This window comes from Erythrolamprus reginae, chromosome 1 (genome assembly GCF_031021105.1).
Source record: "Erythrolamprus reginae isolate rEryReg1 chromosome 1, rEryReg1.hap1, whole genome shotgun sequence".
In the NCBI taxonomy this organism is placed as follows: Eukaryota; Metazoa; Chordata; class Lepidosauria; order Squamata; family Dipsadidae; genus Erythrolamprus; species Erythrolamprus reginae.
The window spans coordinates 342344909-342368626 of record NC_091950.1 but is presented as its reverse complement, the minus strand read 5'-3'; the positions used below and the strand labels follow the sequence as shown (position 1 = coordinate 342368626).

General features: G+C 42.3%; 1 protein-coding gene across 4 annotated transcripts in view; it reads left to right on the top strand.

Moving 5' to 3' along the window:
* AHCTF1 (AT-hook containing transcription factor 1) overlaps positions 1-23718 on the top strand; it is a 72305-nt gene that overhangs the window by 39764 nt on the left and 8823 nt on the right. For 3 of the 4 annotated variants that reach the window (XM_070734063.1, XM_070734064.1, XM_070734062.1), the window contains exons 14-30: positions 1960-2049; positions 2206-2346; positions 3180-3284; positions 4430-4523; positions 5087-5210; positions 5421-5477; positions 7438-7584; positions 8972-9156; positions 9342-9486; positions 9591-9722; positions 10580-10727; positions 11254-11404; positions 12470-12571; positions 14873-15077; positions 15202-15399; positions 20523-20937; positions 22635-22752. In XM_070734063.1, the coding sequence (XP_070590164.1) occupies positions 1960-2049; positions 2206-2346; positions 3180-3284; positions 4430-4523; positions 5087-5210; positions 5421-5477; positions 7438-7584; positions 8972-9156; positions 9342-9486; positions 9591-9722; positions 10580-10727; positions 11254-11404; positions 12470-12571; positions 14873-15077; positions 15202-15399; positions 20523-20937; positions 22635-22752 (2557 nt within the window). The remainder of the gene's footprint in view (positions 1-1959; positions 2050-2205; positions 2347-3179; positions 3285-4429; positions 4524-5086; positions 5211-5420; positions 5478-7437; positions 7585-8971; positions 9157-9341; positions 9487-9590; positions 9723-10579; positions 10728-11253; positions 11405-12469; positions 12572-14872; positions 15078-15201; positions 15400-20522; positions 20938-22634; positions 22753-23718) is intronic. The other variant, XM_070734065.1, reaches the window with a different exon arrangement.

Below are 23718 nucleotides of genomic sequence, written 5' to 3'. Positions count from 1 at the left end.
TCTAGGTCAGTTCCCCTTTGTCTGTGATGGCCATTGCCCACTTACCATGCAATCCCAATCAATTAGATCCTGTCTCTCAGGAAGGGCTATAGTGGCCCTATATTACTGTAGTTATACAGCTACCTACAATTCTGTACAGTCCCAGAAAGTTCTAGATAATTCTGGACAGTTCTAGAAACTTCTTGATAGTTCTCACAATTCCAGAAGCTTCTTAAGTATCTTGAAATATTGTGAATATCCTTAAAAATAGATCAATTTCAAAGTATCATTGTGCTGACCACAAAAGCAAAGTTTACAGGGAATAATAACTTTTTTTCTATTCATTTAAGGTGCAAACAATCAGGAAAACACACTTAACAACTGGGAACAATTTTTTTAAAAAAATTGTTAGGTGGTGTAAGTGATTTTGAAGCTGCTTAGCAGCCCCATCAAGGTGCACATAAGCGAGTGCACACACATGCACACTCACAATTAGCAAACTAATGTGCTGAAGCTGATCAAGCTAAGGATGCTGGTAGGCAGTGGCAGAATTTCCCCCCTTGTTTTCCTCCCCCAAAACTAAGGTACATCGTATACAGTGATCCCCCGCTCGTTGCGAGGGTTCCGTTCCAGGACCCCCCGCAACGAGTGGGTTTTCGCGAAGTAGCGCTGCGGAAGTAAAAACACCATCTGCACATGTGCAGATGGTGTTTTTACTCCCGCAGCGCTAGCGAGGAGCCGAAGATTGGGGGCGGCGCGGCTGTTTTAAAATGTCGCCGCCGGCATGGGGGGCTTCCTAGCAGCCCCCCAAACCCGGGTTGGGGGTCCGGGGGGTGCTGGCAAGCCCCCCATGCCGGCGGCGACATTTTAAAACAGCCGCGCCGCGCTGGCTGTCGGCGCTTTCGAGCTGAGTCCCGGAGCGAATTCGCTCCGGGACTCAGCTCAAAAGCGCCGACAGCCAGCGCCGGCGAACGGCTTCTCCGCGCTGGCTGTCGCCGCTTTCGAGCTGAGTCCCGGAGCGAATTCGCTCCGGGACTCAGCTCAAAAGCGCCGACAGCCAGCGCCGGCGAACGGCTTCTCCGCGCTGGCTGTCGCCGCTTTCGAGCTGAGTCCCGGAGCGAATTCGCTCCGGGACTCAGCTCCAAAGTGCCGACAGCCAGCGCCGGCGAACGGCTTCTCCGCGCTGGCTGTCGGCGCTTTCGAGCTGAGTCCCGGAGCGAATTCGCTCCGGGACTCAGCTCCAAAGTGCCGACAGCCAGCGCCGGCGAACGGCTTCTCCGCGCTGGCTGTCGGCGCTTTCGAGCTGAGTCCCGGAGCGAATTCGCTCCGGGACTCAGCTCCAAAGCGCCGACAGCCAGCGCCGGCGAACGGCTTCTCCGCGCTGGCTGTCGCCGCTTTCGAGCTGAGTCCCGGAGCGAATTCGCTCCAGGACTCAGCTCCAAAGCGCCGACAGCCAGCGCCGGCGAACGGCTTCTCCGCGCTGGCTGTCGGCGCTTTCGAGCTGAGTCCCGGAGCGAATTCGCTCTGGGACTCAGCTCGAAAGCGCCGACAGCCAGCGCGGAGAAGCCGTTCGCTGGCGCTGGCTGTCGGCGCTTTGGAGCTGAGTCCCGGAGCGAATTCGCTCCGGGACTCAGCTCGAAAGCGGCGAGAATGAACGGCGTGGGCGGGCGAAGGGCGGGCGGCAGCGAGGAGTTTGCGTGGGCGGTGGGGAAACTCCTTGCTGATGCCCGCTGCTCGCCCTCCCGCCAGCAAGAGGGGGAAGACCCAGGGAAGCCGCCCAGCAGCTGATCTGCCGGGCCCCATCTACGCATGCGTGCCCATCGAAAAAAAGGGCACACATGCGCAGATGGTGTTTTGACTTCCGGGTTGAAAAATCGCAAATTACCCTGTTCGCAATGGTCGGGGACGCAATAACCGGGGGATCACTGTATTCTGGTAAATATGGTAACTTCTATAATTTCTGGTTTTTGTTTTTTAAAGAGCAACCAGATTCTGCACCCAACTTGCGTTTTGTTCTCGAGTGGGCATGGAGTAAAGTTGTTAAAACAAAAGAAGACTTCATTTGTCTCTGTAAGTAATATAATGTGCTTTGAAAAAGTGGAAATTAACATATTGTATACAGTACATAAATTACTCAGTAATTGGGGTTAATTATTTAATTATATTCAACAAAAGCATGTTGAATTCTGAACCTTAACTAAAGTTATCAAAACTCTATTTTTAAAGGTGCTCCCTTATTTGATGGGTCATCTAACTTCATTGATCCACAGACTCTACAGTCTCTCCAACGCTGTGAGTTGCTTCTTAGCAACCTTAACACAGTGTTAAACTATTTTGTCACGGAAGCTCAAGAACTGACTGAAAAAGGTATGGAAATGTCATAAAATTTAAGAATTATTTTATATTACCTTTTAACAAATAGAAATTTTAAATTCTTCCTTATCTATTGGTATGTCCAACTATTGTGTGGTTATTTCCCTCTTCAGATTCGAAAATAAAAGATGATTTGATCTCCAGACACAATACAGAAAAATTTAAAAGAAAGCTTGATTTATTATCTCATTCTTAGTACAGTGATCCCTCGCCACTTTGTGGTTCACTGCTCGCGGCTTCAATGCATTGTGGGTTTCTGAGAGGCGTGTGCGCATGCGTGGTCAGGGGCTCGCGGTGTCTGCCAGAATTCTAGGGCTGACTGGAGGTCGAGAGGCTGTGGCAGAGATGAGGGGGAAATGGAAGGCTCACTGTCCTGCCTCAGTGTGTCAGAATGAAGTAGGGGGGGGGGGGAGGCCTTCATGGCTGGGATTCTAAGGCTGCCCGGAGGTCAGGAAGCTGTGGGGGATCCAAGGGGAAAGCAAAAGGCTCACCGTCCTCTGCCTCTGGATCCCTTAGTGCTTTCAAGGAGGCAGCAACCCTTTAATATTTCAAAAAAACCTCACGTCCCTACTTCACGTTTTTTTATTTATTCCGGGTGGTCCTGGAACCTACCACCCGCGATAAACGAGGGATCACTGTATAGTTGAAATTTTATATCCTGTGCAAATAATTTGTGGCTGTATATGAATTAAAGCTAGAATGCCTTTACAATCATGAATGAGCTAAATGTTCCCTATGTCTTTAAGATGACAAATTATTACTCATGCCTTGTCAAGGTTACATGAAGCTTTTTTTGAAAAAAGTCAGTCTATGTTCATTTTTTTTAGGCATTACAGATCTAACAAACAAACAGGTTGTAACCAGTCTCCTTTCTCGGTATTCACAAGTGGTCATCTGGTTCAGTCGATCCAGTCTCCTTCCAGAAAATTTAGGTAGGTCTCCTTTAGCTGTCATATCTCAGTAACAGACTATTTCCTATTTTAGTATTAGTTGTATATCTATTTCTTATGGAAAAGTTAACATCATATTGAAAAAGTTGATTTCTGAAAATCTAGATTTCAAATATGCACATTAAAACTCTTAGAAGAATCTGCTTTTTCATTGCAGTTTGTTTATAACCTTTTCATCTTTGCTATCACTATTGCATGTTCCATGTGGAATCAAATTTGATTCAAAACTGCTGAAACTACTTTTTTAAGACAACTGTTTATGATTGTAAACAATTTTTCAGAAGCAAGAATGAGAAACAAATTTTAATTTTTTTATTTCATTTTATTTTTATTTTGTTATTTTTTTTCTTTCTTTCTTTCTTTCTTTTTCTTCCTTCCTTCCTTCCCCTCCCTCCCTTCCTTCCTGTTGTGGAATATTAAAAATACCTTGGTGGATCTTTATTTTCTTGATAGTGACTAAAACTAATAGCAGCGAATTTAATGATTTTTGAATTTGAACCTGTCCTTATTAAAAAAAATCTGCTTTCAAATATTAAGAGGATTAATCAGGGGTACTAAGTCATTATTGTTTTTTATTGCTAATAGGTTTGTGTGCTGTGGAGATATGAACACTTCATAGCAATACCAATAATTAGAAATCTACTTTTCTAATATTTTTCCTAATTTTCTTAATTTAATTTAATTTCTTCAAAATATAATGATTATGGACAAGGTAGTTGTGTCTTAACTTCTTAGCTACATTGCGGTTAGCCAGTAGAGTTGGCATAGTATTCACACTTGCATTGGTACTTATAGTAATTAATTTTTTTCTTTATAATTGAGTTCAGAATTTTTAATCCAGTTATGGAAGGAGATGTACTTCTTAAAAATATAGTTTGAACCAACATCTCATCTATAATTTTCTTGGTTTTCTTTTGTTTAGGGCATTTTGTAATGTAACTAGAAAAGCTTACGTTTAATATTTGACCAGGTATAATCTAATTAGTATTTTGAATTGCCACAAATAACAATATAAACATACAGTATCAGTTCAGATTTGAAAATCCTATTTTTCTATTCTAGCTACAGCTAGAAATTTTTTTACATCTGATATATTTAAAAATGAGTTTTCATCCTTTTTTATGCAGAGGAAGATATGCATTTGTCAAAATGTTTCTATAATTACCAACATATTCAACGGTTTTATATCAGTTGTCGTCAAAAGTTGGAACGTTTATCAAGGTAAGAAGTTTTTAAAAAGTGTGTTAAATCTAAGTAAAAAGATTTTATCACCTGTGAGCAGATTGCAAGTAGCAAGGGAAAGGACACCAAGGTTTATGTAAAAAGTTATTGAGTGCATGTTCATAAAACAAAAAATGGGTAGGGAGAAAATGTCACTAGTCGTTTTCTTAATGGCATTTGATATAGCCTGTTTATTCCTTTTTTATGACACGGAGGGTGATCGTATGCTTTCCTTCCCCCCCCCCCTTGTTTTTATATAACTGAGCAATATCTTGTTTCCCTCAGGATCCTTGTAAAGTTGTTATGTGTTTCTAGATAAGATTCATCAAAGCATGTGGCAAAGATGTAGCCACATTCTTTTTTTAAAAAAAGTGATTTTAGAGACTAGCCTTTTCTTATGCTTCCACATAAATTGTTTAGCTTTTAATGTTTGGTTGAGGTTGTTGGTTTTTTGTGAATAAATTTTGAAGGAAGGGAAATTTGAATTGCATGATTTGTTACTAAATAGCCTTTTAAACTTGCTTTTAACAATAGGAAATTAAATGCCTGCCTTCCTGTTATAGGGGGAAATGGAACCCTGATTCTTTGATGATTGATGGCATGATTTCCGAGTTAGGTGATTCAGTTGTGAAGTTGTGGCAGAGAGATGATGGGGGAACTGGAAAGTATCCTCCTCCAACATTACATGTAAGTAACATGAATAATACAGTTTTATGTAGTGGTTTAAGGCAGTAGGAAATAACTCAGAGATTATGGATTCTAGTGCTACCTTAGGCAAAAAGCCCACTTGAGTGATTTCTGAAAGTCTGAAAAGTGCATGGATTTGTCCAGGAAATTGCCAGAAATGAAGAATTTTTAACAATATTTGTTGACTTTGTGTGTATGTTTTCATTATAGGCACTGCTTGATCTCTACTTGTTAGAAAACACTGAAGAACTCTACAAGCATGCAATTGTATCCTTTTAGAAACATAAAATATGACAATGGCTGCAGCACATTGCATTTTCAAGGTTTTTAAATGAAATTGGTCTTTTAAAGCTTAGCATTTTCCATTATCATCTCTGTCCAACATTGACAGAATAAATGAAAACAGATATTATTGGAGTTGATAATAGAATTGAGCCTGGGAGGAGTTTGCTATTTATAAGTCTGCTTCCTTCTTTCTAGGTCTCTCCACATTTGCATATCCAGTTGAGACCTCTGTTATTCTTTAGGCACAAAATAGAACACTGTTAATCCACTTTATTCTTGTACTTTTGCAAGGATAAAGGATCACAAAACAAGATTCTTTTGTGCGTCATCGTCATAGTTTTGATTCAGAACAGTTCAGGGGAAATATTTTACAGGCCCCTAATGAGAAGCTGTAGAGAAGCTTTTAGAGACCAAAGTTCTTGTATGTTGTTCTTTACATTCTTGATTTCAACAATTCAAACTTTCAAGTGTTAAATGGCTTCAGAATTCATTTACAATTAAAGATTAAGGTTATACAGTCATACCTCGTCTTACGAACCTAACTGATTCCAGGGGAAGGTTCGTAAGACGAAAGGTTCGTAAGACGAAACATTGTTTCCCATAGGAAACAATGTAAAGTCAATTAATCCGTGCAACCAAACCCCCCCCCCCCCGCAAAAAAACGCTGCCGCCCGGCTGTCACCTTTTAAAACAGCCTGGGGGCTTCTCAGTGATCCTCCGAACGCCGAACCCCCGGGTTCGGCGTTCGGGAGGCCGCCGAGAAGCCCCCAGGCTGTTTTAAAAGGTGACAGCCGGGCGGCAGGGCTTCCCAGCAGCCGCCGAACGCAGAAGTTCGGGTTTGGCGTTCGGCTTTGGGAGACGGCTGGGAAGCCGCCCAGCTGTTTTAAAAGGTCACAGCCGAGCTGGGGGACTCCCCAGCAACCTCCCGAACCCCGAACTTTTGCCGAACTTCTGGGTTTGGGGTTCGGGAGGTTGCTGGGAAGCCCCCCAGCCCGGCTGTCACCTTTTAAAACAGCCGCGCGGCTTCCCAGCCGTCTCCCGAAGCCGAACGCTAAACCCGAACTTCCGCGTTCGGCGTTCGGAGGCTGCTGGGAAGCCCCCCTGCCCAGCTGTCACCTTTTAAAACAGCCGCGTGGCTTCCCAGCAGCCTCCGAATGGTTTAGAAAAAAATTGCATCTTCATACGAACTTTTTTCGTGTTACGAACGCCAAACCCGAACTTCCGGGTTCGGCGTTCGGAGGCTGCTGGGAAGCCCCGCCGCCCAGCTGTCACCTTTTAAAACAGCCGGGGGCTTCCCAGCAGCCTCCCGAACCCGGAAGTTCGGTAAAAGTTCAGGGTTCGGGAGGTTGCTGGGAAGCCCCCCAGCCCAGCTGTGACCTTTTAAAACAGCCGGGCGGCTTCCCAGCCGTCTCCCGAAGCCGAACGCCAAACCCGAACTTCCGCGTTCGGCGTTCGGAGGCTGCTGGGAAGCCCCCCAGCCCGGCTGTCACCTTTTAAAACAGCCGCGCGGCTTCCCAGCAGCCTCCGAACGGTTTAGAAAAAAATTGCCTCTTCTTACGAACTTTTTTCGTGTTACGAACGCCAAACCCGAACTTCCGGGTTCGGTGTTCGGAGGCTGCTGGGAAGCCCCGCCGCCCAGCTGTCACCTTTTAAAACAGTCGGGGGCTTCCCAGCAGCCTCCCGAACGCCGAACCCGGAAGTTCGGGTTTGGCGTTCGTAACACGAAAAAAGTTCGTAAGAAGAGGCAAATTTTTTCTGAACCCCGGGTTCGTATCTCGAGTTCGTAAGACGAGGGGTTCGTATCTTGAGGTACCACTGTATATGTTTTAATATTGTCAGTGAGATTTTACCAGATAAAATTGTAGCAAAATACATTTATAAAATAGGAATGTTCTATTTCATAGAAAGCATAACTCTTGGTTAACCTTAATAAGCTAATCAGACAATTTATTTATTACTGGATATCATGCATTCTTGCCCAAACAGAACTGATACTTCAGTGGATTCTTTCCCAACAGCCTTTGCAGTACCAATAGGTCTGGTTAATCTAATTCAGGGGTTTTGGTGTTTGGATCATAATGACTATGAGGTCAGTATAAATTATCAATTCCATTATTTATTAGATTTACCATATTTTGGGGTATAAGACACCCCCCCCCAAAAAAAGGGGGTGTGTGAAAACTGGGGTGTGTCATACACTGAATGTAACCCCACTCAGCTACCCCTACCCTTTGGCCTCTGCCTCCTAGCAATGTGCCTTCTTGCAGCAAACAAAACAGAGGCTGATTAGCACAAGGAACTGATTATCAACTTCCAGACCATCAGCTGGTTCAGGCTGCAGTTCATGAAAGTGAAACTAAAACTGCAAGGAGGCAAATTAATGGGAAGAAGAGACAGGCAGCATTTTATTTTTTTGTGCTAATCAGGCTGCTAAAACTGGTTGTTTGCTGCAAGGAGGTAAGTCAATAACTATAAATTCCTACGGAATGCTCAAATTAGTAGACTTATTTTTTAAAGACTATTTTATTATTGTTCTAGATCAGTCTTTCCCAACCTTGGCAACTTGAAGATATTTGGACTTCAACTCCCAGAATTCCCTAGCCTGCAAATGCTGGCTGAGGAATTCTGGGAGTTGAAGTCCAAATATCTTCAAGTTGCCAAGGTTGGGAAACACTGTTCTAGATAACTTAACAAAATGAAGAAGCTTTTAAAAATAAATGCTTGATCTGAAGAGGCACAATGGTATTGTATCTTCTTTTAAATAGCAGAGAATACGTCCAGAAAGCCACATCAATTTTAACAGCATCTGTACAAGTATAATCTGAAATGTAACAGTGTTCTGTTGCAGTATTAAAGAAAAGGCAGCTGAGTTAGGCCTTGACTTAGTCATGTTTGGAGTAGATCTATTTAAATAATTGGGAGGAGTTAGTGTGACTACATTTAAAAAATAGCTTTCTAGCATTAATTAATATATTGCCATAATTATTCTCTGCTATGTAAAAGAAGAAGCATTTCTCCAATTCTTGGTTATTTCTATGGGTCAGGCACACATGCACAGAAATACACAGCAAACAGTGTATATCATCTGTACTGTTTGCTGGAAGGCAAACACTCCGGAGTGTCTTATACATCGAAAAATACGGTATATTTTACCTCTTGGTTTTTATACATTTTCAGTGCTTCTTGAGAAAGTGCAGTAAAGTACTCTACAGTAGGTTGCCCTCAAATTGTAAATAATAACTTTACTTTTAGAAAGATCTAAATTGGTGGTAATATTGGAGGCAATATTAAATTAAAATATGCTAAAAGTCTTGCTGAAGGCAACATATACAACAAGAAGAAATTAAAATTAGCAATCTGGATAATACAGACTTGGAATAGAAGTATAAATACTACATACTCATTGGAGAAAATACTAGTTTGATTATTGATGTATGTTTTATTTCTATTCTAATTATAACCTTGCACTTTTGCAGAATTCTCTGTCCTATCTCTTTCATCCAGCTACAATCAAATTGCCCTGGCAACACATGCGGATCATTCAAGCTTTGATGTGTCAAGGAGAGCACAAGCAAGCCCTTCGATATATACAGATGATGAAACCATCAATGATAGGTAACGCTGAAGTTGCCCTCCACATTACCGTCTTGCTATATAACAGGTAAAGCACATCTTTATCTTTGTAATACTGTGCTTAATTCATAAAGAGAAATGATCGTCAAAGAAAAAGTCTATGAAAATTACTTTTTTAAAAAATCAAAGGCATATGATATTAACAGCTTTTAATATTTTTTTTTCCTGAAGCAGAAAGATCTGCCAGAATTCTAATTCTGAATTTAATTTCAGTTGCATGGTGGAAGCTTGGAACGTGTTGCGGCAAAATTCTAGCCAGTTAAAGGTTGAAGAGATGCTCAAACATGTTTATGAAATCTGTCAGGAACTTGGATTGATGGAAGATTTACTAAAATTACCATTCACAGAAACTGAACAAGTGAGCCAGAACAAAAATAAAATCTAAGGAGTAATTATTTTTTTTAAAGCAATGGATGACTCATTAATACAATGGCATTTTATGTGCCTGTTTATCTCCTGTAGGAGTGTCTAGAGAAGTTTTTACAGACAACTACTGGTATCAACAATCATGAGTTTCTTTTAGTTCATCACCTCCAGAGGGCCAACTACATTCCTGCCCTGCAGCTGAATCAGTCTCTGAAGATGAATCTCATGGTAAATCATAACATTTGGGAGTACATGGAAAAAATTAGGATTGGTTTCTAAAATCACTGTTGTGAAAATTCGTTGCTCGAAGCTAAAGTTAACTGAATGAGTCCAGAGCAGGAATTTGGAGGCGGTGGGGGAGAGCATTTCAGAACTGGCCCTCCCTAATTTTCTGGAACCATAAAGGAAGGGAAGGAGGGAAAGCATTTTCAGAATGGCAAGATTTTGTTACTATAATCTTGCAATAAAGGTAGTATTAATTTGATTTTGGTTTCCTGGTCTAGACTACCTGATAGGATCTTGCAAAAAGAATAGGCCAAAGCTAGTGCATATTGTTGCAAATGTATCCTCTATCCTGGTCTGCCCACTGATTTTCCCAGCAGCTTTTCCTTTCCCTGTTTCTCCTTGTCTGCTGTTATTGCCCAAACAGAGACTCTCCAACCCATCTTTATCCCTTTTCCTTGCAGTTTCCTTTCTCCTCCGTCCTTGGTCTCTCTTAGTGATTCCTTGGCTGCTTATCATCTCAACTTCCAAAGTACATCAATGCAGAAATCGCTCTCCAAGGCAGCATGCTATTTTGAATTCATATCCAGACCAATTGCATGCTTCACTTACCTGTTTTGTGCATGGGGAGGTTTATGCATAGAACATTTTACACATTCCTATTTATATTCTTGACTTTGGCATCAGAATTTACTAAAAGTCAGATCCACTTGGTTTGTAACTGATCTTGTTCAAATTTATGTATGTGATTTGCAATTGCCTTAAAGTGGGTGACATAAGGGGGGAGGGGAAAGGTAAACTTCAGTTGTCTTTCAGCTGTTTTAGTGCATTTGTCATTCAGACTTCTTTTTATTCTTAAATAGAATGACCCTCAATGGAGACAGAGATCAGTTACCAGAAATTCCATATTAGACCATTATGGCAAAATTCTGCCTCGAGTTCAAAAGAAGCTAGCTATAGAGCGAGCCAGGCCTTACCATTTGCCATCTTCACTACCACTACGGCGGGAAAGTAAGTTTCTCATTCAATGAAAATTGCAGAAATCGATTTTAAGAATGTCTGTGGAGATTCTCACTCATCCAGGTCATAGTTGTCTCAAAGATTTTTTTCTTTAAAAGGCAACTGGACTGTTTTTTTCCTTGAGGAAGAAGAAAACATTTTGCTTCTCATTCAAGAAGCTTCATCAGTTCAGATATGGTAGCGGCGGTGGGGGGGAGGATAAGTTCTGATAGGAGGTGGGGGGAGGGGTTGAAGGAAGGATTGTACCTCTTTGCAGTCATCTAGTTGTTAGCACTCTGAGAGCGGATGAGACCACTTGGGAGTTTATCTGTGCCTTTCAGTATCATGTGAATTAGGGTGCAATTGTGGAATCTTCTTAGAACTGTTGGAAGGGGCTGACTTGTAGACTGGAAATAAGTGGTGTCATATTCTTTCCTCTGCTGGATTTTTTAACATGGATTTCTTTTTACCATTTTTTCAAACCAATTTTAAGAATTTTTTTAAAAAAATTCTGTCTTGTCTTGATTTTTCTTCTCAGTTTTAAGACCAAAACCATTATCAACAGTTACAAAACGGATTGCTACTGGAAATGTCATTACAAAAGCAACTTTCATCAATAATGTATTGTCCAAAATTGGAGAAGTGTGGGCAGGAAGTGAACAGAAGAGCAAGTCACACCAGAATGTTACGTAAGTATTTGTTTCGCTATCCAGGCATAGGGATGGAGAATCTTCAGCCCATGGGCATAATCTAGCCAAAATATTGGCATATCCATTTTATAGGACCTTCCCAGTCCTAACATTTTTCAAGTTGGCCTAAACTCTGTTTGCAGTATCTTGCTGAGCCTCTGCAGTCAGAGAACTGTTTCAACACCAGTGTGCCTTCTCCAATGAAGGAACCAACAACTATTTCGGATAGCCCATAGATTCCATTTACAATCCTGCAAGGGCATTTGAAATAACTCTGTTCAAAGTAAGACAAAGAACCAAAGTGTTCTCTTTTTTTTCTGGCATCTTTTTCTGTTTTCTCTATAGTGCAAAATAAAGAACCAGAACCTTCCTTTTCCCCCTGTATGGACAATATTATTTTCTTTCAGACTTCTACATAGAAAAATGAAGGAGTCACTTTTGAGGAATTGGCAAGACATCTTCCAATCCATGATATCAAAGACACAATTATTTGTTTGTTTGTTTGTTTGATTTTTATGCCGCCCTTTTCCTTAGACTCAAGGCGGCTTACAACATGTTAGCAATAGCACTTTTTAACAGAGCCAGCATATTGCCCCCACAATCTGGGTCCTCATTTTACCCACCTCGGAAGGATGGAAGGCTGAGTCAACCTTGAGCCGGTGATGAGATTTGAACCACTGACCTACAGATAGATCTACAGTCAGCTTCAGTGGCCTGCAGTACAGCACTCTACCTGCTGCGCCACCCCGGCTCATCCTGAATTAAGATATCATGGTGATATCTGTTGCCTATCCCTAACACCACAGAGAAATTGTTTTCACTCTTCATTCTGTTACTCTGACATTAGTTCAGTAGTTAAGTGGTGGGTTTTAAATTGGTAGAAACATTAACTTAGAAAATAAGGACTAATACTCAAGGGCTGAAAATAGCAATAATTTTCTAAAAGTGTGATGGAGGCAGCAAGAATTATGCAATTTATCAATTTTCTCCTTTTGAAGAAAGTAATATTTTGATGCACAAAATTATTTTTCTTAATTTGGCTTCTCATTTTTTTCTCAAAAATAGGCCTGAAGAACTATCACCTGTGTTGGAGCCCTGTCCTGATAGACAATTATCAGATCCATTTATTGGGACACCAATTACTAAATCTTTAAGAAAACATTCCAGGTAAAAAGAAAAAAAATATCACAGAGAAATGCACTAGGAAATCCACTACCAATGTTTGTCTTTTACTTTCTGACTACTAAGAATCATTAAATTGAATTCTTACAACACAATAACCTGTTTGCCCAGTCATTATATTTTGGGACCACATAAACTTAGTCTGTTAATCTGTTTTGTGTATCTAAGAAGAGAACTACAGTACTAAACAAAACAAGGTTGTTCATTTTAGAACTCGCTGCCTGGTAGAGTAGTAGAACACAACTCTGATTGGCTTGGTCAATGGGGAGAGGCTTGCATTCTCACGAAGGTTGGACTATATTGTCCTAATACAGAGGCTCATGGGATGTAAGCCTCTTCCCCAAAAAATTATATATAGTGAATTGTATATCCAAAAATTGATTTCTGACACAGCACAGGTGATTCTTGACTTGCTCAGTGATTGTTTAAAATTACAAGGATGCTGAAAAAGGAGTACTAGTTCATGAAGTTGCAGCTAGCACAGCATCCCTCTGGTAGTGTGATTGTAATCCAAGTGCTCGATTGCCTAGGCCCCAGTGTATGGTTATGACATTGCAGTAAGATGCTGTCATGATCTCATCTGCAACCTTTCATGCTGGCGTCTCTCAAGCAATGGGAAAAGCCATCAGGGAAGGTCACAGGTTATTCCTATAAGTCAATCTTGCCATTTTTCTCCCGAGGAAGCTTACTACAGGGTACTCATACTCTAGCACCTACACCTTGATCAGCCATGCTTTCCACTACCCTTCTGTTGTCCATGCTGGTCTGCTCACGCTTCCCAGTACTTGCTGCCTTTTCTGATCTGCTCACACTTCTCTGCACCTGTCTGCTGAGGTGCTAGCCCATCAGTGCTTCCCAATATCTGCCCACTGTCCTTGCTAGCCCACCAACACTCCTTAGCCTTTATCTGTGGCACCCTCCATTCCCCCCACCCCCAACTCTTTATTTGAGACTTCCCCCTCTTCCAGCTTGCACACAATCCTGGAACTATGCTGGCAATAGGGACTCTTGAGATGCCGTTGCTAAATAATGTGATCATATGATGTCATGCTTTGTGACTATCACTTAGCAGTTGCGGTCCTGATTCCAATTGCCAGCATAATTCGAGGACTATCTATATTCTGATTCTTTATTACCTAAATTGCGTATAAATAGATTTAGGCCATCGGTCACTAAGGAAGTCAAAGACAAATGCGGGCTGTATATATCGGGAATTGCTTAGCAAATATACACCCAATTATCAGACCAGGGGTATCACATAATTCAATTAAGAATTAAAATTAAAGTAATTTTGATATTTCTGGATATCGGGTTGATATTCCTGGAGGCATCTGTAATATGGTAAATGATTTAGCTTTACTAGATAAACGGTCAAAGCAATGGAAACTGCAGTTTAATGTTTCCAAATATAAAATAATGCACTTGGGGAAAAGGAATCCTCAATCGGAGTACTGTATTGGTAGTTCTGTGTTAGCAAAAACTTCAAAAGAGAAGGATTTAGGGGTAGTGATTTCTGACAGTCTCAAAATGGGTGAGCAGTGTGGTTGGGCGGTAGGAAAAGCAAGTAGGATGCTTGGCTGCATAGCTAGAGGTATAACAAGCAGGAAGAGAGAGATTGTGATCCCGCTGTATAGAGCGCTGGTGAGACCACATTTGGAATACTGTGTTCAGTTCTGGAGACCTCACCTACAAAAAGATATTGACAAAATTGAACGGGTCCAAAGACGGGCTACAAGAATGGTGGAAGGTCTTAAGCATAAAACGTATCAGGAAAGACTTCATGAACTCAATCTGTATAGTCTGGAGGACAGAAGGAAAAGGGGGGACATGATTGAAACATTTAAATATGTCAAAGGGTTAAATAAGGTTCAGGAGGGAAGTGTTTTCAATAGGAAAGTGAACACAAGGATAAGGAGACACAATCTGAAGTTAGTTGGGGAAAAGATCAAAAGCAACGTAAGAAAATATTATTTTACTGAAAGAGTAGTAGATCCTTGGAACAAACTTCCAGCAGACATGGTTGGTAAATCCACAGTAACTGAATTTAAACATGCCTGGTATAAACATAGATCCATCCTAAGATAAAATACAAAAAATAGTATAAGGGCAGACTAGATGGACCATGAGGTCTTTTTCTGCCATCAGTCTTCTATGTTTCTATGTAATGTGTATTCTCTATGCTTGGGTATCTTACATTCTTTCAAATGACAGCTTGAAAAGTGCCTTCATCAGAGTAGGTGTAATACAAGGCAGCTTAATGTTTTAAAAACCTTGAAATATTTACAGATTGCTTGACTTGATGATCCAGCCTATTTCTCTTGATTCACCACCTTTGAGAAGAAGCCAGCTGAAGTCACCAGACGTTTCTGCTTCTGGCAGATTTTCTAGCCCGCTGCATTCCAGTTCTCAATACTCCATAAGAACCTTACTGCCCAAGAATATTGCAAGAGCACCAGAATTAAAATTATTGGAGACACCTCTTGTTGTCAAGGTATATAGATTTTTGTAGGTCGCAGAAACCTGTATTTCTGAGGCTGAAAAGTGAAGTAATGATGACTTTCTATAAAGTCGTAGCTTTAGATTACACATTTTAAAGATGTTTTGTCCTCTCCTAGAGAGCTAAAGCTTTGGCATCCACATCATCCTCAGTCTTCCCTGATTTTACTCCTCAGTCAATATTGAGATCCAGCGTTCGCACTACTCCTTTAGCAACTCCAACTGCATCTTTAGGAAGATCTATTACACCCCCTCTGCGTGGAAAAGAAACAAAAATATCATTTATGGAAGAAAGCAGAACTTCACAATGGACTGTGGTAAGTTGGCAATGATGCTGGAACATCACTGCACACAAGTTTTAGGTAGGACCCTGCTGTCATCTTTATTTATTAAACATTTCCATATCACTGCAATCAATCTGAGTCTTTGCAGCACACATTGAAAAAAATATAAATAAAAATCTAGCCAGTACAAAAGACAGCAAGACAACAATACAGAGAAAAGAATAAATAAATGGAGAGGGGGTTTTAGCCTATGGAATATAGACTAGAGAAAGTGAATTCACTTCAGATCTGCAATTTCTGATAGGGAGCCCAGGGTATAAACTTCTAATACATGTAATTTGTCCAGGAATTGGAGCGGTTAGTGCTTTGGGAATAATTACCCTGTATAGAATCTTTGTTGCTTTGGGGGGGAAATTAATAGGAGTTGAGTGAGATAAATAGGGTGTCCAGCAAACCTGGAAAACAGGGAAATCAAGGAATTATCAGGGAAATTGACAGTTTTGGAAATATTGGAATTATCAGGGAATTCGTGAAAAAAAAAACGGAATAAATCAGGGGAAAAACAAACTGTACTAAAATGTTTAAAAGTCAGGGGAAAATAATGTAAAAAACTCCCGGATTGCGCTGCCTGGCAGAGTCAAGCAAAAATGAGCATAACTGTGGCAACAACTTTATTTATTTATTTATTTATTTATTTATTTATTTATTATTTGGATTTGTATGCCGCCCCTCTCCGAAGACTCGGGGCGGCTCACAACAAGTGCAACAAATCATAAATAATCCAATTAATTAAAATATTTAAAGATTTAAAAAACCCCATATACTAACAGACACACACACAAGCATACCATGTATAAATTAAACATGCCCAGGGGGAGATGTTTCAATTCCCCCATGCCTGACGGCAAAGGTGGGTTTTAAGGAGTTTACGGAAGGCAGGAAGTGTAGGGGCAGTTCTAATCTCCGGGGGGAGTTGGTTCCAGAGAGCCGGTGCCGCCACAGAGAAGGCTCTTCCCCTGGGGCCCACCAACCGACATTGTTTAGTTGACGAGACCCGGAGAAGGCCCACTCTGTGGGACCTAATCGGTCGTTGGGATTCGTGCGGCAGGAGGCGGTCTCGGAGATATTCTGGTCCAATGCCATGAAGGGTTTTAAAGGTCATAACCAACACTTTGAATTGTGACCGGAAATTGATCGGCAGCCAATGCAGACTGCGGAGTGATGGTGAAATATGGGCATACCTAGGTAAGCCCATGACTGCTCACGCAGCTGCATTTTGCACGATCTGAAGTTTCCGAACACTTTTCAAAGGTAGCCCCATGTAGAGAGCATTACAGTAGTCGAACCTCGAGGTGATGAGGGCATGAGTGACTGTGAGCAATGAGTCCCGGTCCAGATAGGGCCGCAACTGGTGCACCAGGCGAACCTGGGCAAACACCCCCCTCGCCACAGCTGAGAGATGGTTTTCTAATGTGAGCTGTGGATCGAGGAGGACGCCCAAGTTGCGGACCCTCTCTGAGGGGGTCAATAATTCCCCCCCCCCAGGGTAATGGACGGACAGGTGGGATTGTCCTTGGGAGGCAAAACCCACAGCCACTCCGTCTTATCCGGGTTGAGTTTGAGTCTGTTGACACCCATCCAGGCCCCAACAGCCTCCAGGCACCGGCACATCACTTCCACCGCTTCGTTGACTGGGCATGGGGTGGAGATGTAAAGCTGGGTATCATCAGCATATTGATGATACCTCACCTCATGTCCTTGGATGATCTCACCCAGCGGTTTCATGTAGATGTTGAATAGCAGGGGGGAGAGGACCGACCCCAGAGGCACCCCACAAAGGAGAGACCTCGGAGCCGACCTCTGACCCCCCACTAACACCGACTGCGACCGGCCAGAGAGGTAGGAGGAGAACCACTGAAGAACAGTGCCTCCCACTCCCAACCCCTCCAGCCGGTGCAGAAGGATACCATGGTCGATGGTATCGAAAGCCGCTGAGAGGTCGAGGAGCACCAGGACAGAGGATAAACCCCTGTCCCGGGCCCGCCAGAGATCATCCATCAATGCGACCAAAGCGGTTTCCGTGCTGTAACCGGGCCTGAAACCCGACTGCTGGGGACCTAGATAATCGGCTTCTTCCAAGGACCGTTGGAGCTGGAGTGCCACCACCTTCTCAACAACCTTCCCCATAAAGGAAAGGTTGGAGACTTGACGATAGTTATTAAGTACGGCTGGGTCCAGGGAAGGCTTCTTGAGGAGGGGGCGCACGAGCGCTTCTTTATAGAGTGTTGGAAAAACTCCCCTCCCCAAGGAAGCGTTGGTAATCTCCTGGGCCCAGCTCCGTGTCACCTCCCTGCTGGCCGAAACCAACCAGGAGGGACACGGATCCAGTAAACAGGTGGCGGAACTCACAGCTCCAATGGCCTTGTCCACTTCATCAGGTGTCACCAGATCAAACTCTTCCCAGACAGGTGGACAAGTACGTGCCCCAGTCACCTCGACTGACTCATTGTCAGTCGACTCTGTTTTACAATTGGAGTCGAGGTCGGCCCGGATCTGAGCGACTTTTATCAGCGAAAAACGTGTTAAAATCCTCGGCACTACTCTGCAAGGGCTCCCCAACTCCCCCCTGGTTAAGAAGGGAGCGGGTCACCCTAAACAGAGCGGCCGGGCGGGATTCCGCTGATGCAATCAAGGTGGCATGGTACGCGCATCTTGCCGCCTTGAGCGCCACTTTGTAAGTCTTAATAAAAGCTCTTACAAGTGTTCGATCAGATTCAGACCTACTCTTCCTCCATCGCTTCTCTAGACGTCTCTTGGCGTTTCAACTCCCGGAGCTCCTCGTTGAACCATGGGGCTCTACGGGGTCTAGCGCCACGGAGAGGTCGCAAAGGCGCAATCCGGTCAAGAGCCTCCGCAGCAGCCCTGTTCCAGGCCTCCGCAAGAGACTCCGCCAAACTGTGGACGGGTGCCTCTGGAATAACCCCAAGCGCCGTCTGAAAGCCCTCTGGGTCCATTAGGCGTCTGGGGCGGAACATCTTCATTGGTTCCGCCTCCCTGCGGGGAAGGATTGGAGCCAGGAAGTCAAGCCGTAGTAGAAAATGGTCTGACCATGACAAAGGCAACACTTCTAAGCCCCTTAGTCTCGGACCATTACTCAATTGCTCGGAAAGGAATACCATGTCAGGTGTGTGCCCTCCCTCGTGAGTCGGACCCTGTACTACTTGAGTCAGGTCCATGGCTGTCATGGTGGCCATGAACTCCTGTGCCAACCCAGAGGTTTCGCCGAGTGACAGCAGGTTGAAGTCCCCCAGGACAATAAGTCCGGGGAACTCCACCGCCAACCCGGCTACCTCCTCGAGTAGCACAGGCAGGGCTTTTGACACGCAGCTGGGAGGCAAGTACGTGAGAAATAAGCCCACCTGAACCCCTAAGTCCAACTTCATCAAGAGAGACTCGCAACCCGCAATTTCCGGAGCAATGAGTCCACGTAGGCAAAGGCTCTCCCTGGCTATAATAGCCACTCCTCCCCCCCTTCCCTGGGGTCGAGTTTGATGCCATATCTGAAACCCAGCTGGGCAGATTTCAGAGAGAAGAACACCTCCCTCTGGGCCCAGCCAGGTTTCAGTAATACATGCCAGGTCGGCCTCCTCATCCAGGATCAGATCCCGGATGAGGAGAGCTTTATTTACCACCGACCTGGCATTGAGCAGCAGCAACCTGAGCCCAGGACCAGAGTTACACTCATCACCAGTACCCAAGATTGGGCTCACAGAGCCAGAACAAGGGATCGTTATTAAGCAACGATCCCTCGTTCCCCTGGAATGGCTAACTCTATGGCCCCCGCCATATCTGCCGATATTTCTCCACCGCTTAGCCATTTGGTATGATGTCATCTACGACTGCTCCTTAACTAGATTGCAAGTTACAGGAAAATGTCAGGGAATTTCAAAATGCTTTCTCCCTGGACACCCAGGATAAAGGAGATAAAAATACAACAGAAAATAACAAACATCCCCATTCCACTTCGACATCCAGATAGTTCTTGAGTTACAACCATTCTCAGCAACTGTTGGAACTTAGTGTGCTATACAAGGGCACGTGAAGTTAGTCCCCAAAACTACAGCTGATGCAATGCTCCCACAATCACTTGAGGCGCTTGACAGCCTGCCTGCGATTAAATTATAGAGACACATCAATTCCTGCCATATATTTCTTCCCAGTCCATGCTCTTTTGGCTCCTTGAATTTTGCAGTCCCTGTCACTCTAGTTGATCTGTGCCATCTTTTTCTCCCCACTGCTGAGCAAGCTTGGCTCTTTGCAAGGCAGTTGCTAGCCAGGGTTTCTTTCCAGAGTTTCCAGCTTCTCAAAAGCTTCCTCACAAGAACATGGAAAGATGGTCAGCAGCAGCTTTACAATGGGCCAGGATGGTCCCGCCTTGTCAGCCACTGGAGCGTAAAAATGGCAGAGTGGAGGCAGGGTGACAAAACTTTGGAGGGCAGCATGGTGAGGGCAGCCTGGCCTGGCCTGGCCTGGTATATGGCTCTGGCTTCCCAGTGTACCCAGGACACAACACCACCCTGTTCTGCTTTGTACCATGAAGGGATTCATGCTGCAGCTTGGGTTCTTGCAACCCCAGAACAGTAGCGCACTGAGAAAAACTTGAGCATAGCATATTCTAGTATAGCATAAGCCCCCTCGTATATCTGTTGTAAGCCTCCCTGAGTCCCCATAGAGGGGCGGCATATAAATCCAATAAATAAATAAATTCTTCCTCTCTCTTCTTCTCCCCACCGTCTCACTTCAGCAATAGCACATCTTGTATGCAGCCTGTGCTAGTCCTCTCAGAGCTTCCCCTAACTTCCTGTAGCATCCCAATGCTTCTCATTTATTTAACTACCTGCACATTTGGAGTTACTATAGCTGCCAGGATTTCCATCACTAAACAATATGTTCACATGACACAGAGTTCCATGTTAAAATCAGCAGTCCTTTAAATAAATTGCAATTTACTTATTAACTTTAACTCAACCTATGCAAATAAGCCACACATATCTACAGTACTCTACTATATTGTAGATAGTAGAGTATTCTGGATCTCATGTTGCATAGTCAGATTTTATTTTATTGATTTTTTCCCCTTTCCCTTTTCTTTTTAGGAGACAGATCGTGAAATAAACAATGCAAATTCATCTGAATATATTCTTGATGCTCAAATGGAAGAAAATTGGGTTAAGGATAGAGAGACATCCTCCATTTCAGATCACAGCCTGCAAGAAGAGCTTGAAGAAAGTGACCAATCATCAGAGTACATAACAGATGATCAGTTGATTGAAACCAAAGTCTCCAAAGAAATTAATGACACTGGTGTGAAACCAACATATATTACTTTAGAATGCCATGATGCAAAATCAGTTGACTTTGGAAACAGTAACTTCATGGACTATCAACAAACTGCTATTTCCTCTGGAGAAATTGTAGACCTACCAAGATCAAGTGAGAGAGAAGTAATTGAAATAAGAAATGAACCTGTAACAGAACAGCAAACATCTGAAAATATAGACCAATCAGCTGGTATGTATAATGATTTTGATTATCCACAGGTATGATGGAAAGCAGCTAAGACGGATGTTCATATTGAACCAGAACAGATCCCATCTGATTTACCTCTGGTTTTTGAATACTGGTAAAATTGGTATTCCAAACAGAAGATGTTATTGTCTTGCATTTGTTTCTGTTATCTATGATTTGAACCTTTGAAGTTGGAATAAAATACTCAGTAGTAAGCTGCTGATCCTTATACTTGGTATTTGGGAATACAGAAAAATCTGAATTTAAAAAATGTCATATTTAATAGAAGACTACGATTTTATAAAATGTTGATAGCAGTATTGCCTGGGGAATTCAGATGGCTCTAAACTTTAAAAAAAGACATTGTGTTGTATCAGAAAAAAGGGAAGGTGGCCTAGGAAGGAACACTCAGGCTCTTGAGAATTTATACCGATAGAAAGTATATGAAAATCGGGGAATGTGTTGTATCCCACCATTGTACAGTCATGTAGTACTTTGATTTAAAGCAAGTTGTTTAAAATATTGTGGGCCAAAATAGTAGATGACTTGAGGGTTAAGAAAAAGAATTTTCAGGAACAGCAAAAGGTCTCTGTTGTGGTTTTCCTCCACTTCTCTCAAAACATCTGAAATGCACTATACAACTCTTCTGTTATCTTGAACTATAAATAAAAATATTTCTCCTGGAAATATGCAGAGAAGAGCCTTTTGTTGTATTTATTAAGAAAAAAGTTATTAATGAAATAAATAATAGTAGTCATTTCAGTATCCCATGGTAGTAGATCACCTACGTTGATAGACTATGAATATGTTGTCCTCTTTGGAGAACAAGCAATATTTTAATTTGATACAGCAATATTCAATACATTATCTGCACATCATAGCAAAAAGAAGTCACTTCTGTGTGTAAGAGATCAAAGTCTCAGTAAAATATTTGACACACATAGAAATTTCTCTAGACTGGTTGAACTCACAGATTGTGCTAAAAACACAACAGTTTATTGAAAAGTAGGTCATGCATAATGCTAAATTATAATCCCATGGTTTACAAATTTCTGGGTTTACACCCACAATAAACCATTGAAGTGCTGAAGAAGACAAAAGCAGTGAAACAGTTGTATATTATTACTGCTTTCTTCAAAGTTTATCTCAAGGTGAGCTTAAAACCAAATTTTAAAAATTATTATTTTGATCTATTAATTTAATGAAAATGAATATATGAATTCTAATCATCTTTACATTTAAAATAATTTGGCACCAGCTATTACTTGGGATGCAATCTTCAGTGCAGCTCTGAAAAATCAAATGCAGCTTTAACCTCTATACAGATTTTATGCTTACTAATTTGAATATGGGATGCCAATAAGAATAGTAAATAGCCCAGCAGAACTATAAATTCAACACGGTTAGTCAGAACTTTGGGCCTCAATCTTTTAGAGCCAGTTTAGTCTTGATATATAGCATGTTCCTGAGGTTTTGGAAGGGTCAATAGCAAGGATTTGTCAGCTAAGCCAAGGTAAACATTTTGACCTCCATTCATTTTTTGCAACTTGACTAAGAACATTAAGTTCCACCAGTATTATGTGACCCTCTGTGGCTTGGAAAATGGGAGATAGATTTACATCTTTTAAAAAGTTGAATTAATATTTCTGGAAAAATATCATTACTGAGGATGCAATATTTTTAACTTTTACTGTCCATAGAATCTGATGAAAAGGATAACAAGAAATGTGGCTCATTTCCTGAGAATGAAGCATTTCCAAAGGATCATTTGAAGGTTGACCAAGACACTGTAGTCTGCTTTTTGCCTTGCAATGAATGGTAAATATGTCCCGTATAATTTCAAAATTTTAGATGAGGCAGTTTGCTTTAAAATTTAAACTTAAGTTCCATTTACTTATTTTTCATGATTATGATTTATATTTTTTTAGAAGGTAGCTGGAGTTTGTCGGCCGTTGACCACTCCATAGCCAAATTAGAGGAGGCATGGGAGTCAGGATCAGCATCAAGGCAATCTAAGAGGGAGGAAAGGGAATGGGGCTGGCAGAGAGAGAGAAACAGAGGCAGAACCTGGGCCATCTGTCAGCCCTGAGATAAAGAGTTAACAGTCCTCAGGTCTGGAGGTGGCTGATGAGGAAGAGGAGGAACATTTGGGCCCAGTGCCTGATGCATGGATGCACAGAAGGCAGAACAGAGGAGAGCAGTGGAAACCTGTGGGCCGATCCTTGGGAAGAAAGAGCCACTACTGCTAGCAAAGCCCAATCCTAGCTCTGAGGATAAAAGGCAAGGGGTGGAGATAAATAGATGTGACAGACAACTATTCATCTCCTGGCCAGATGGACTTGTTAACCTGCAGTGAGAGAGAAACTTTTTGCCAGGGCTGCTGGCACTGCTAATAAAGAAATTGTTGAGTTAACTTCAGAGGGTTTGCGTCAGAATAGTAGCCAAACTCCAGGACTGGGGGTTTGCTCTGAATAAGCTTGCTTTTTCCTTGGAAGTAGCAGATCCAGTTCTGGGACTTGTGCTTGAGTTCCCTGATATAATTACATTTCCTGTTAGCTCATCAGCAAGAAGTAATTTGCAATACTTGAATTTACTCTAAAGGAGTGCTTAAATCCATATAGAATACAGCACCTAGTCTACTATCCTATGCACAGTTGCAGAATAAGATTGCGCCCATGTTGAAAGTTTTGCACAGCTTAATAGTTGACATTCATTTAGTTCAGACTGTTGTCTGGGTATAAAATGTGCCTCTGTTAAACATGTTCTCTGTTATCAGTGATCTGT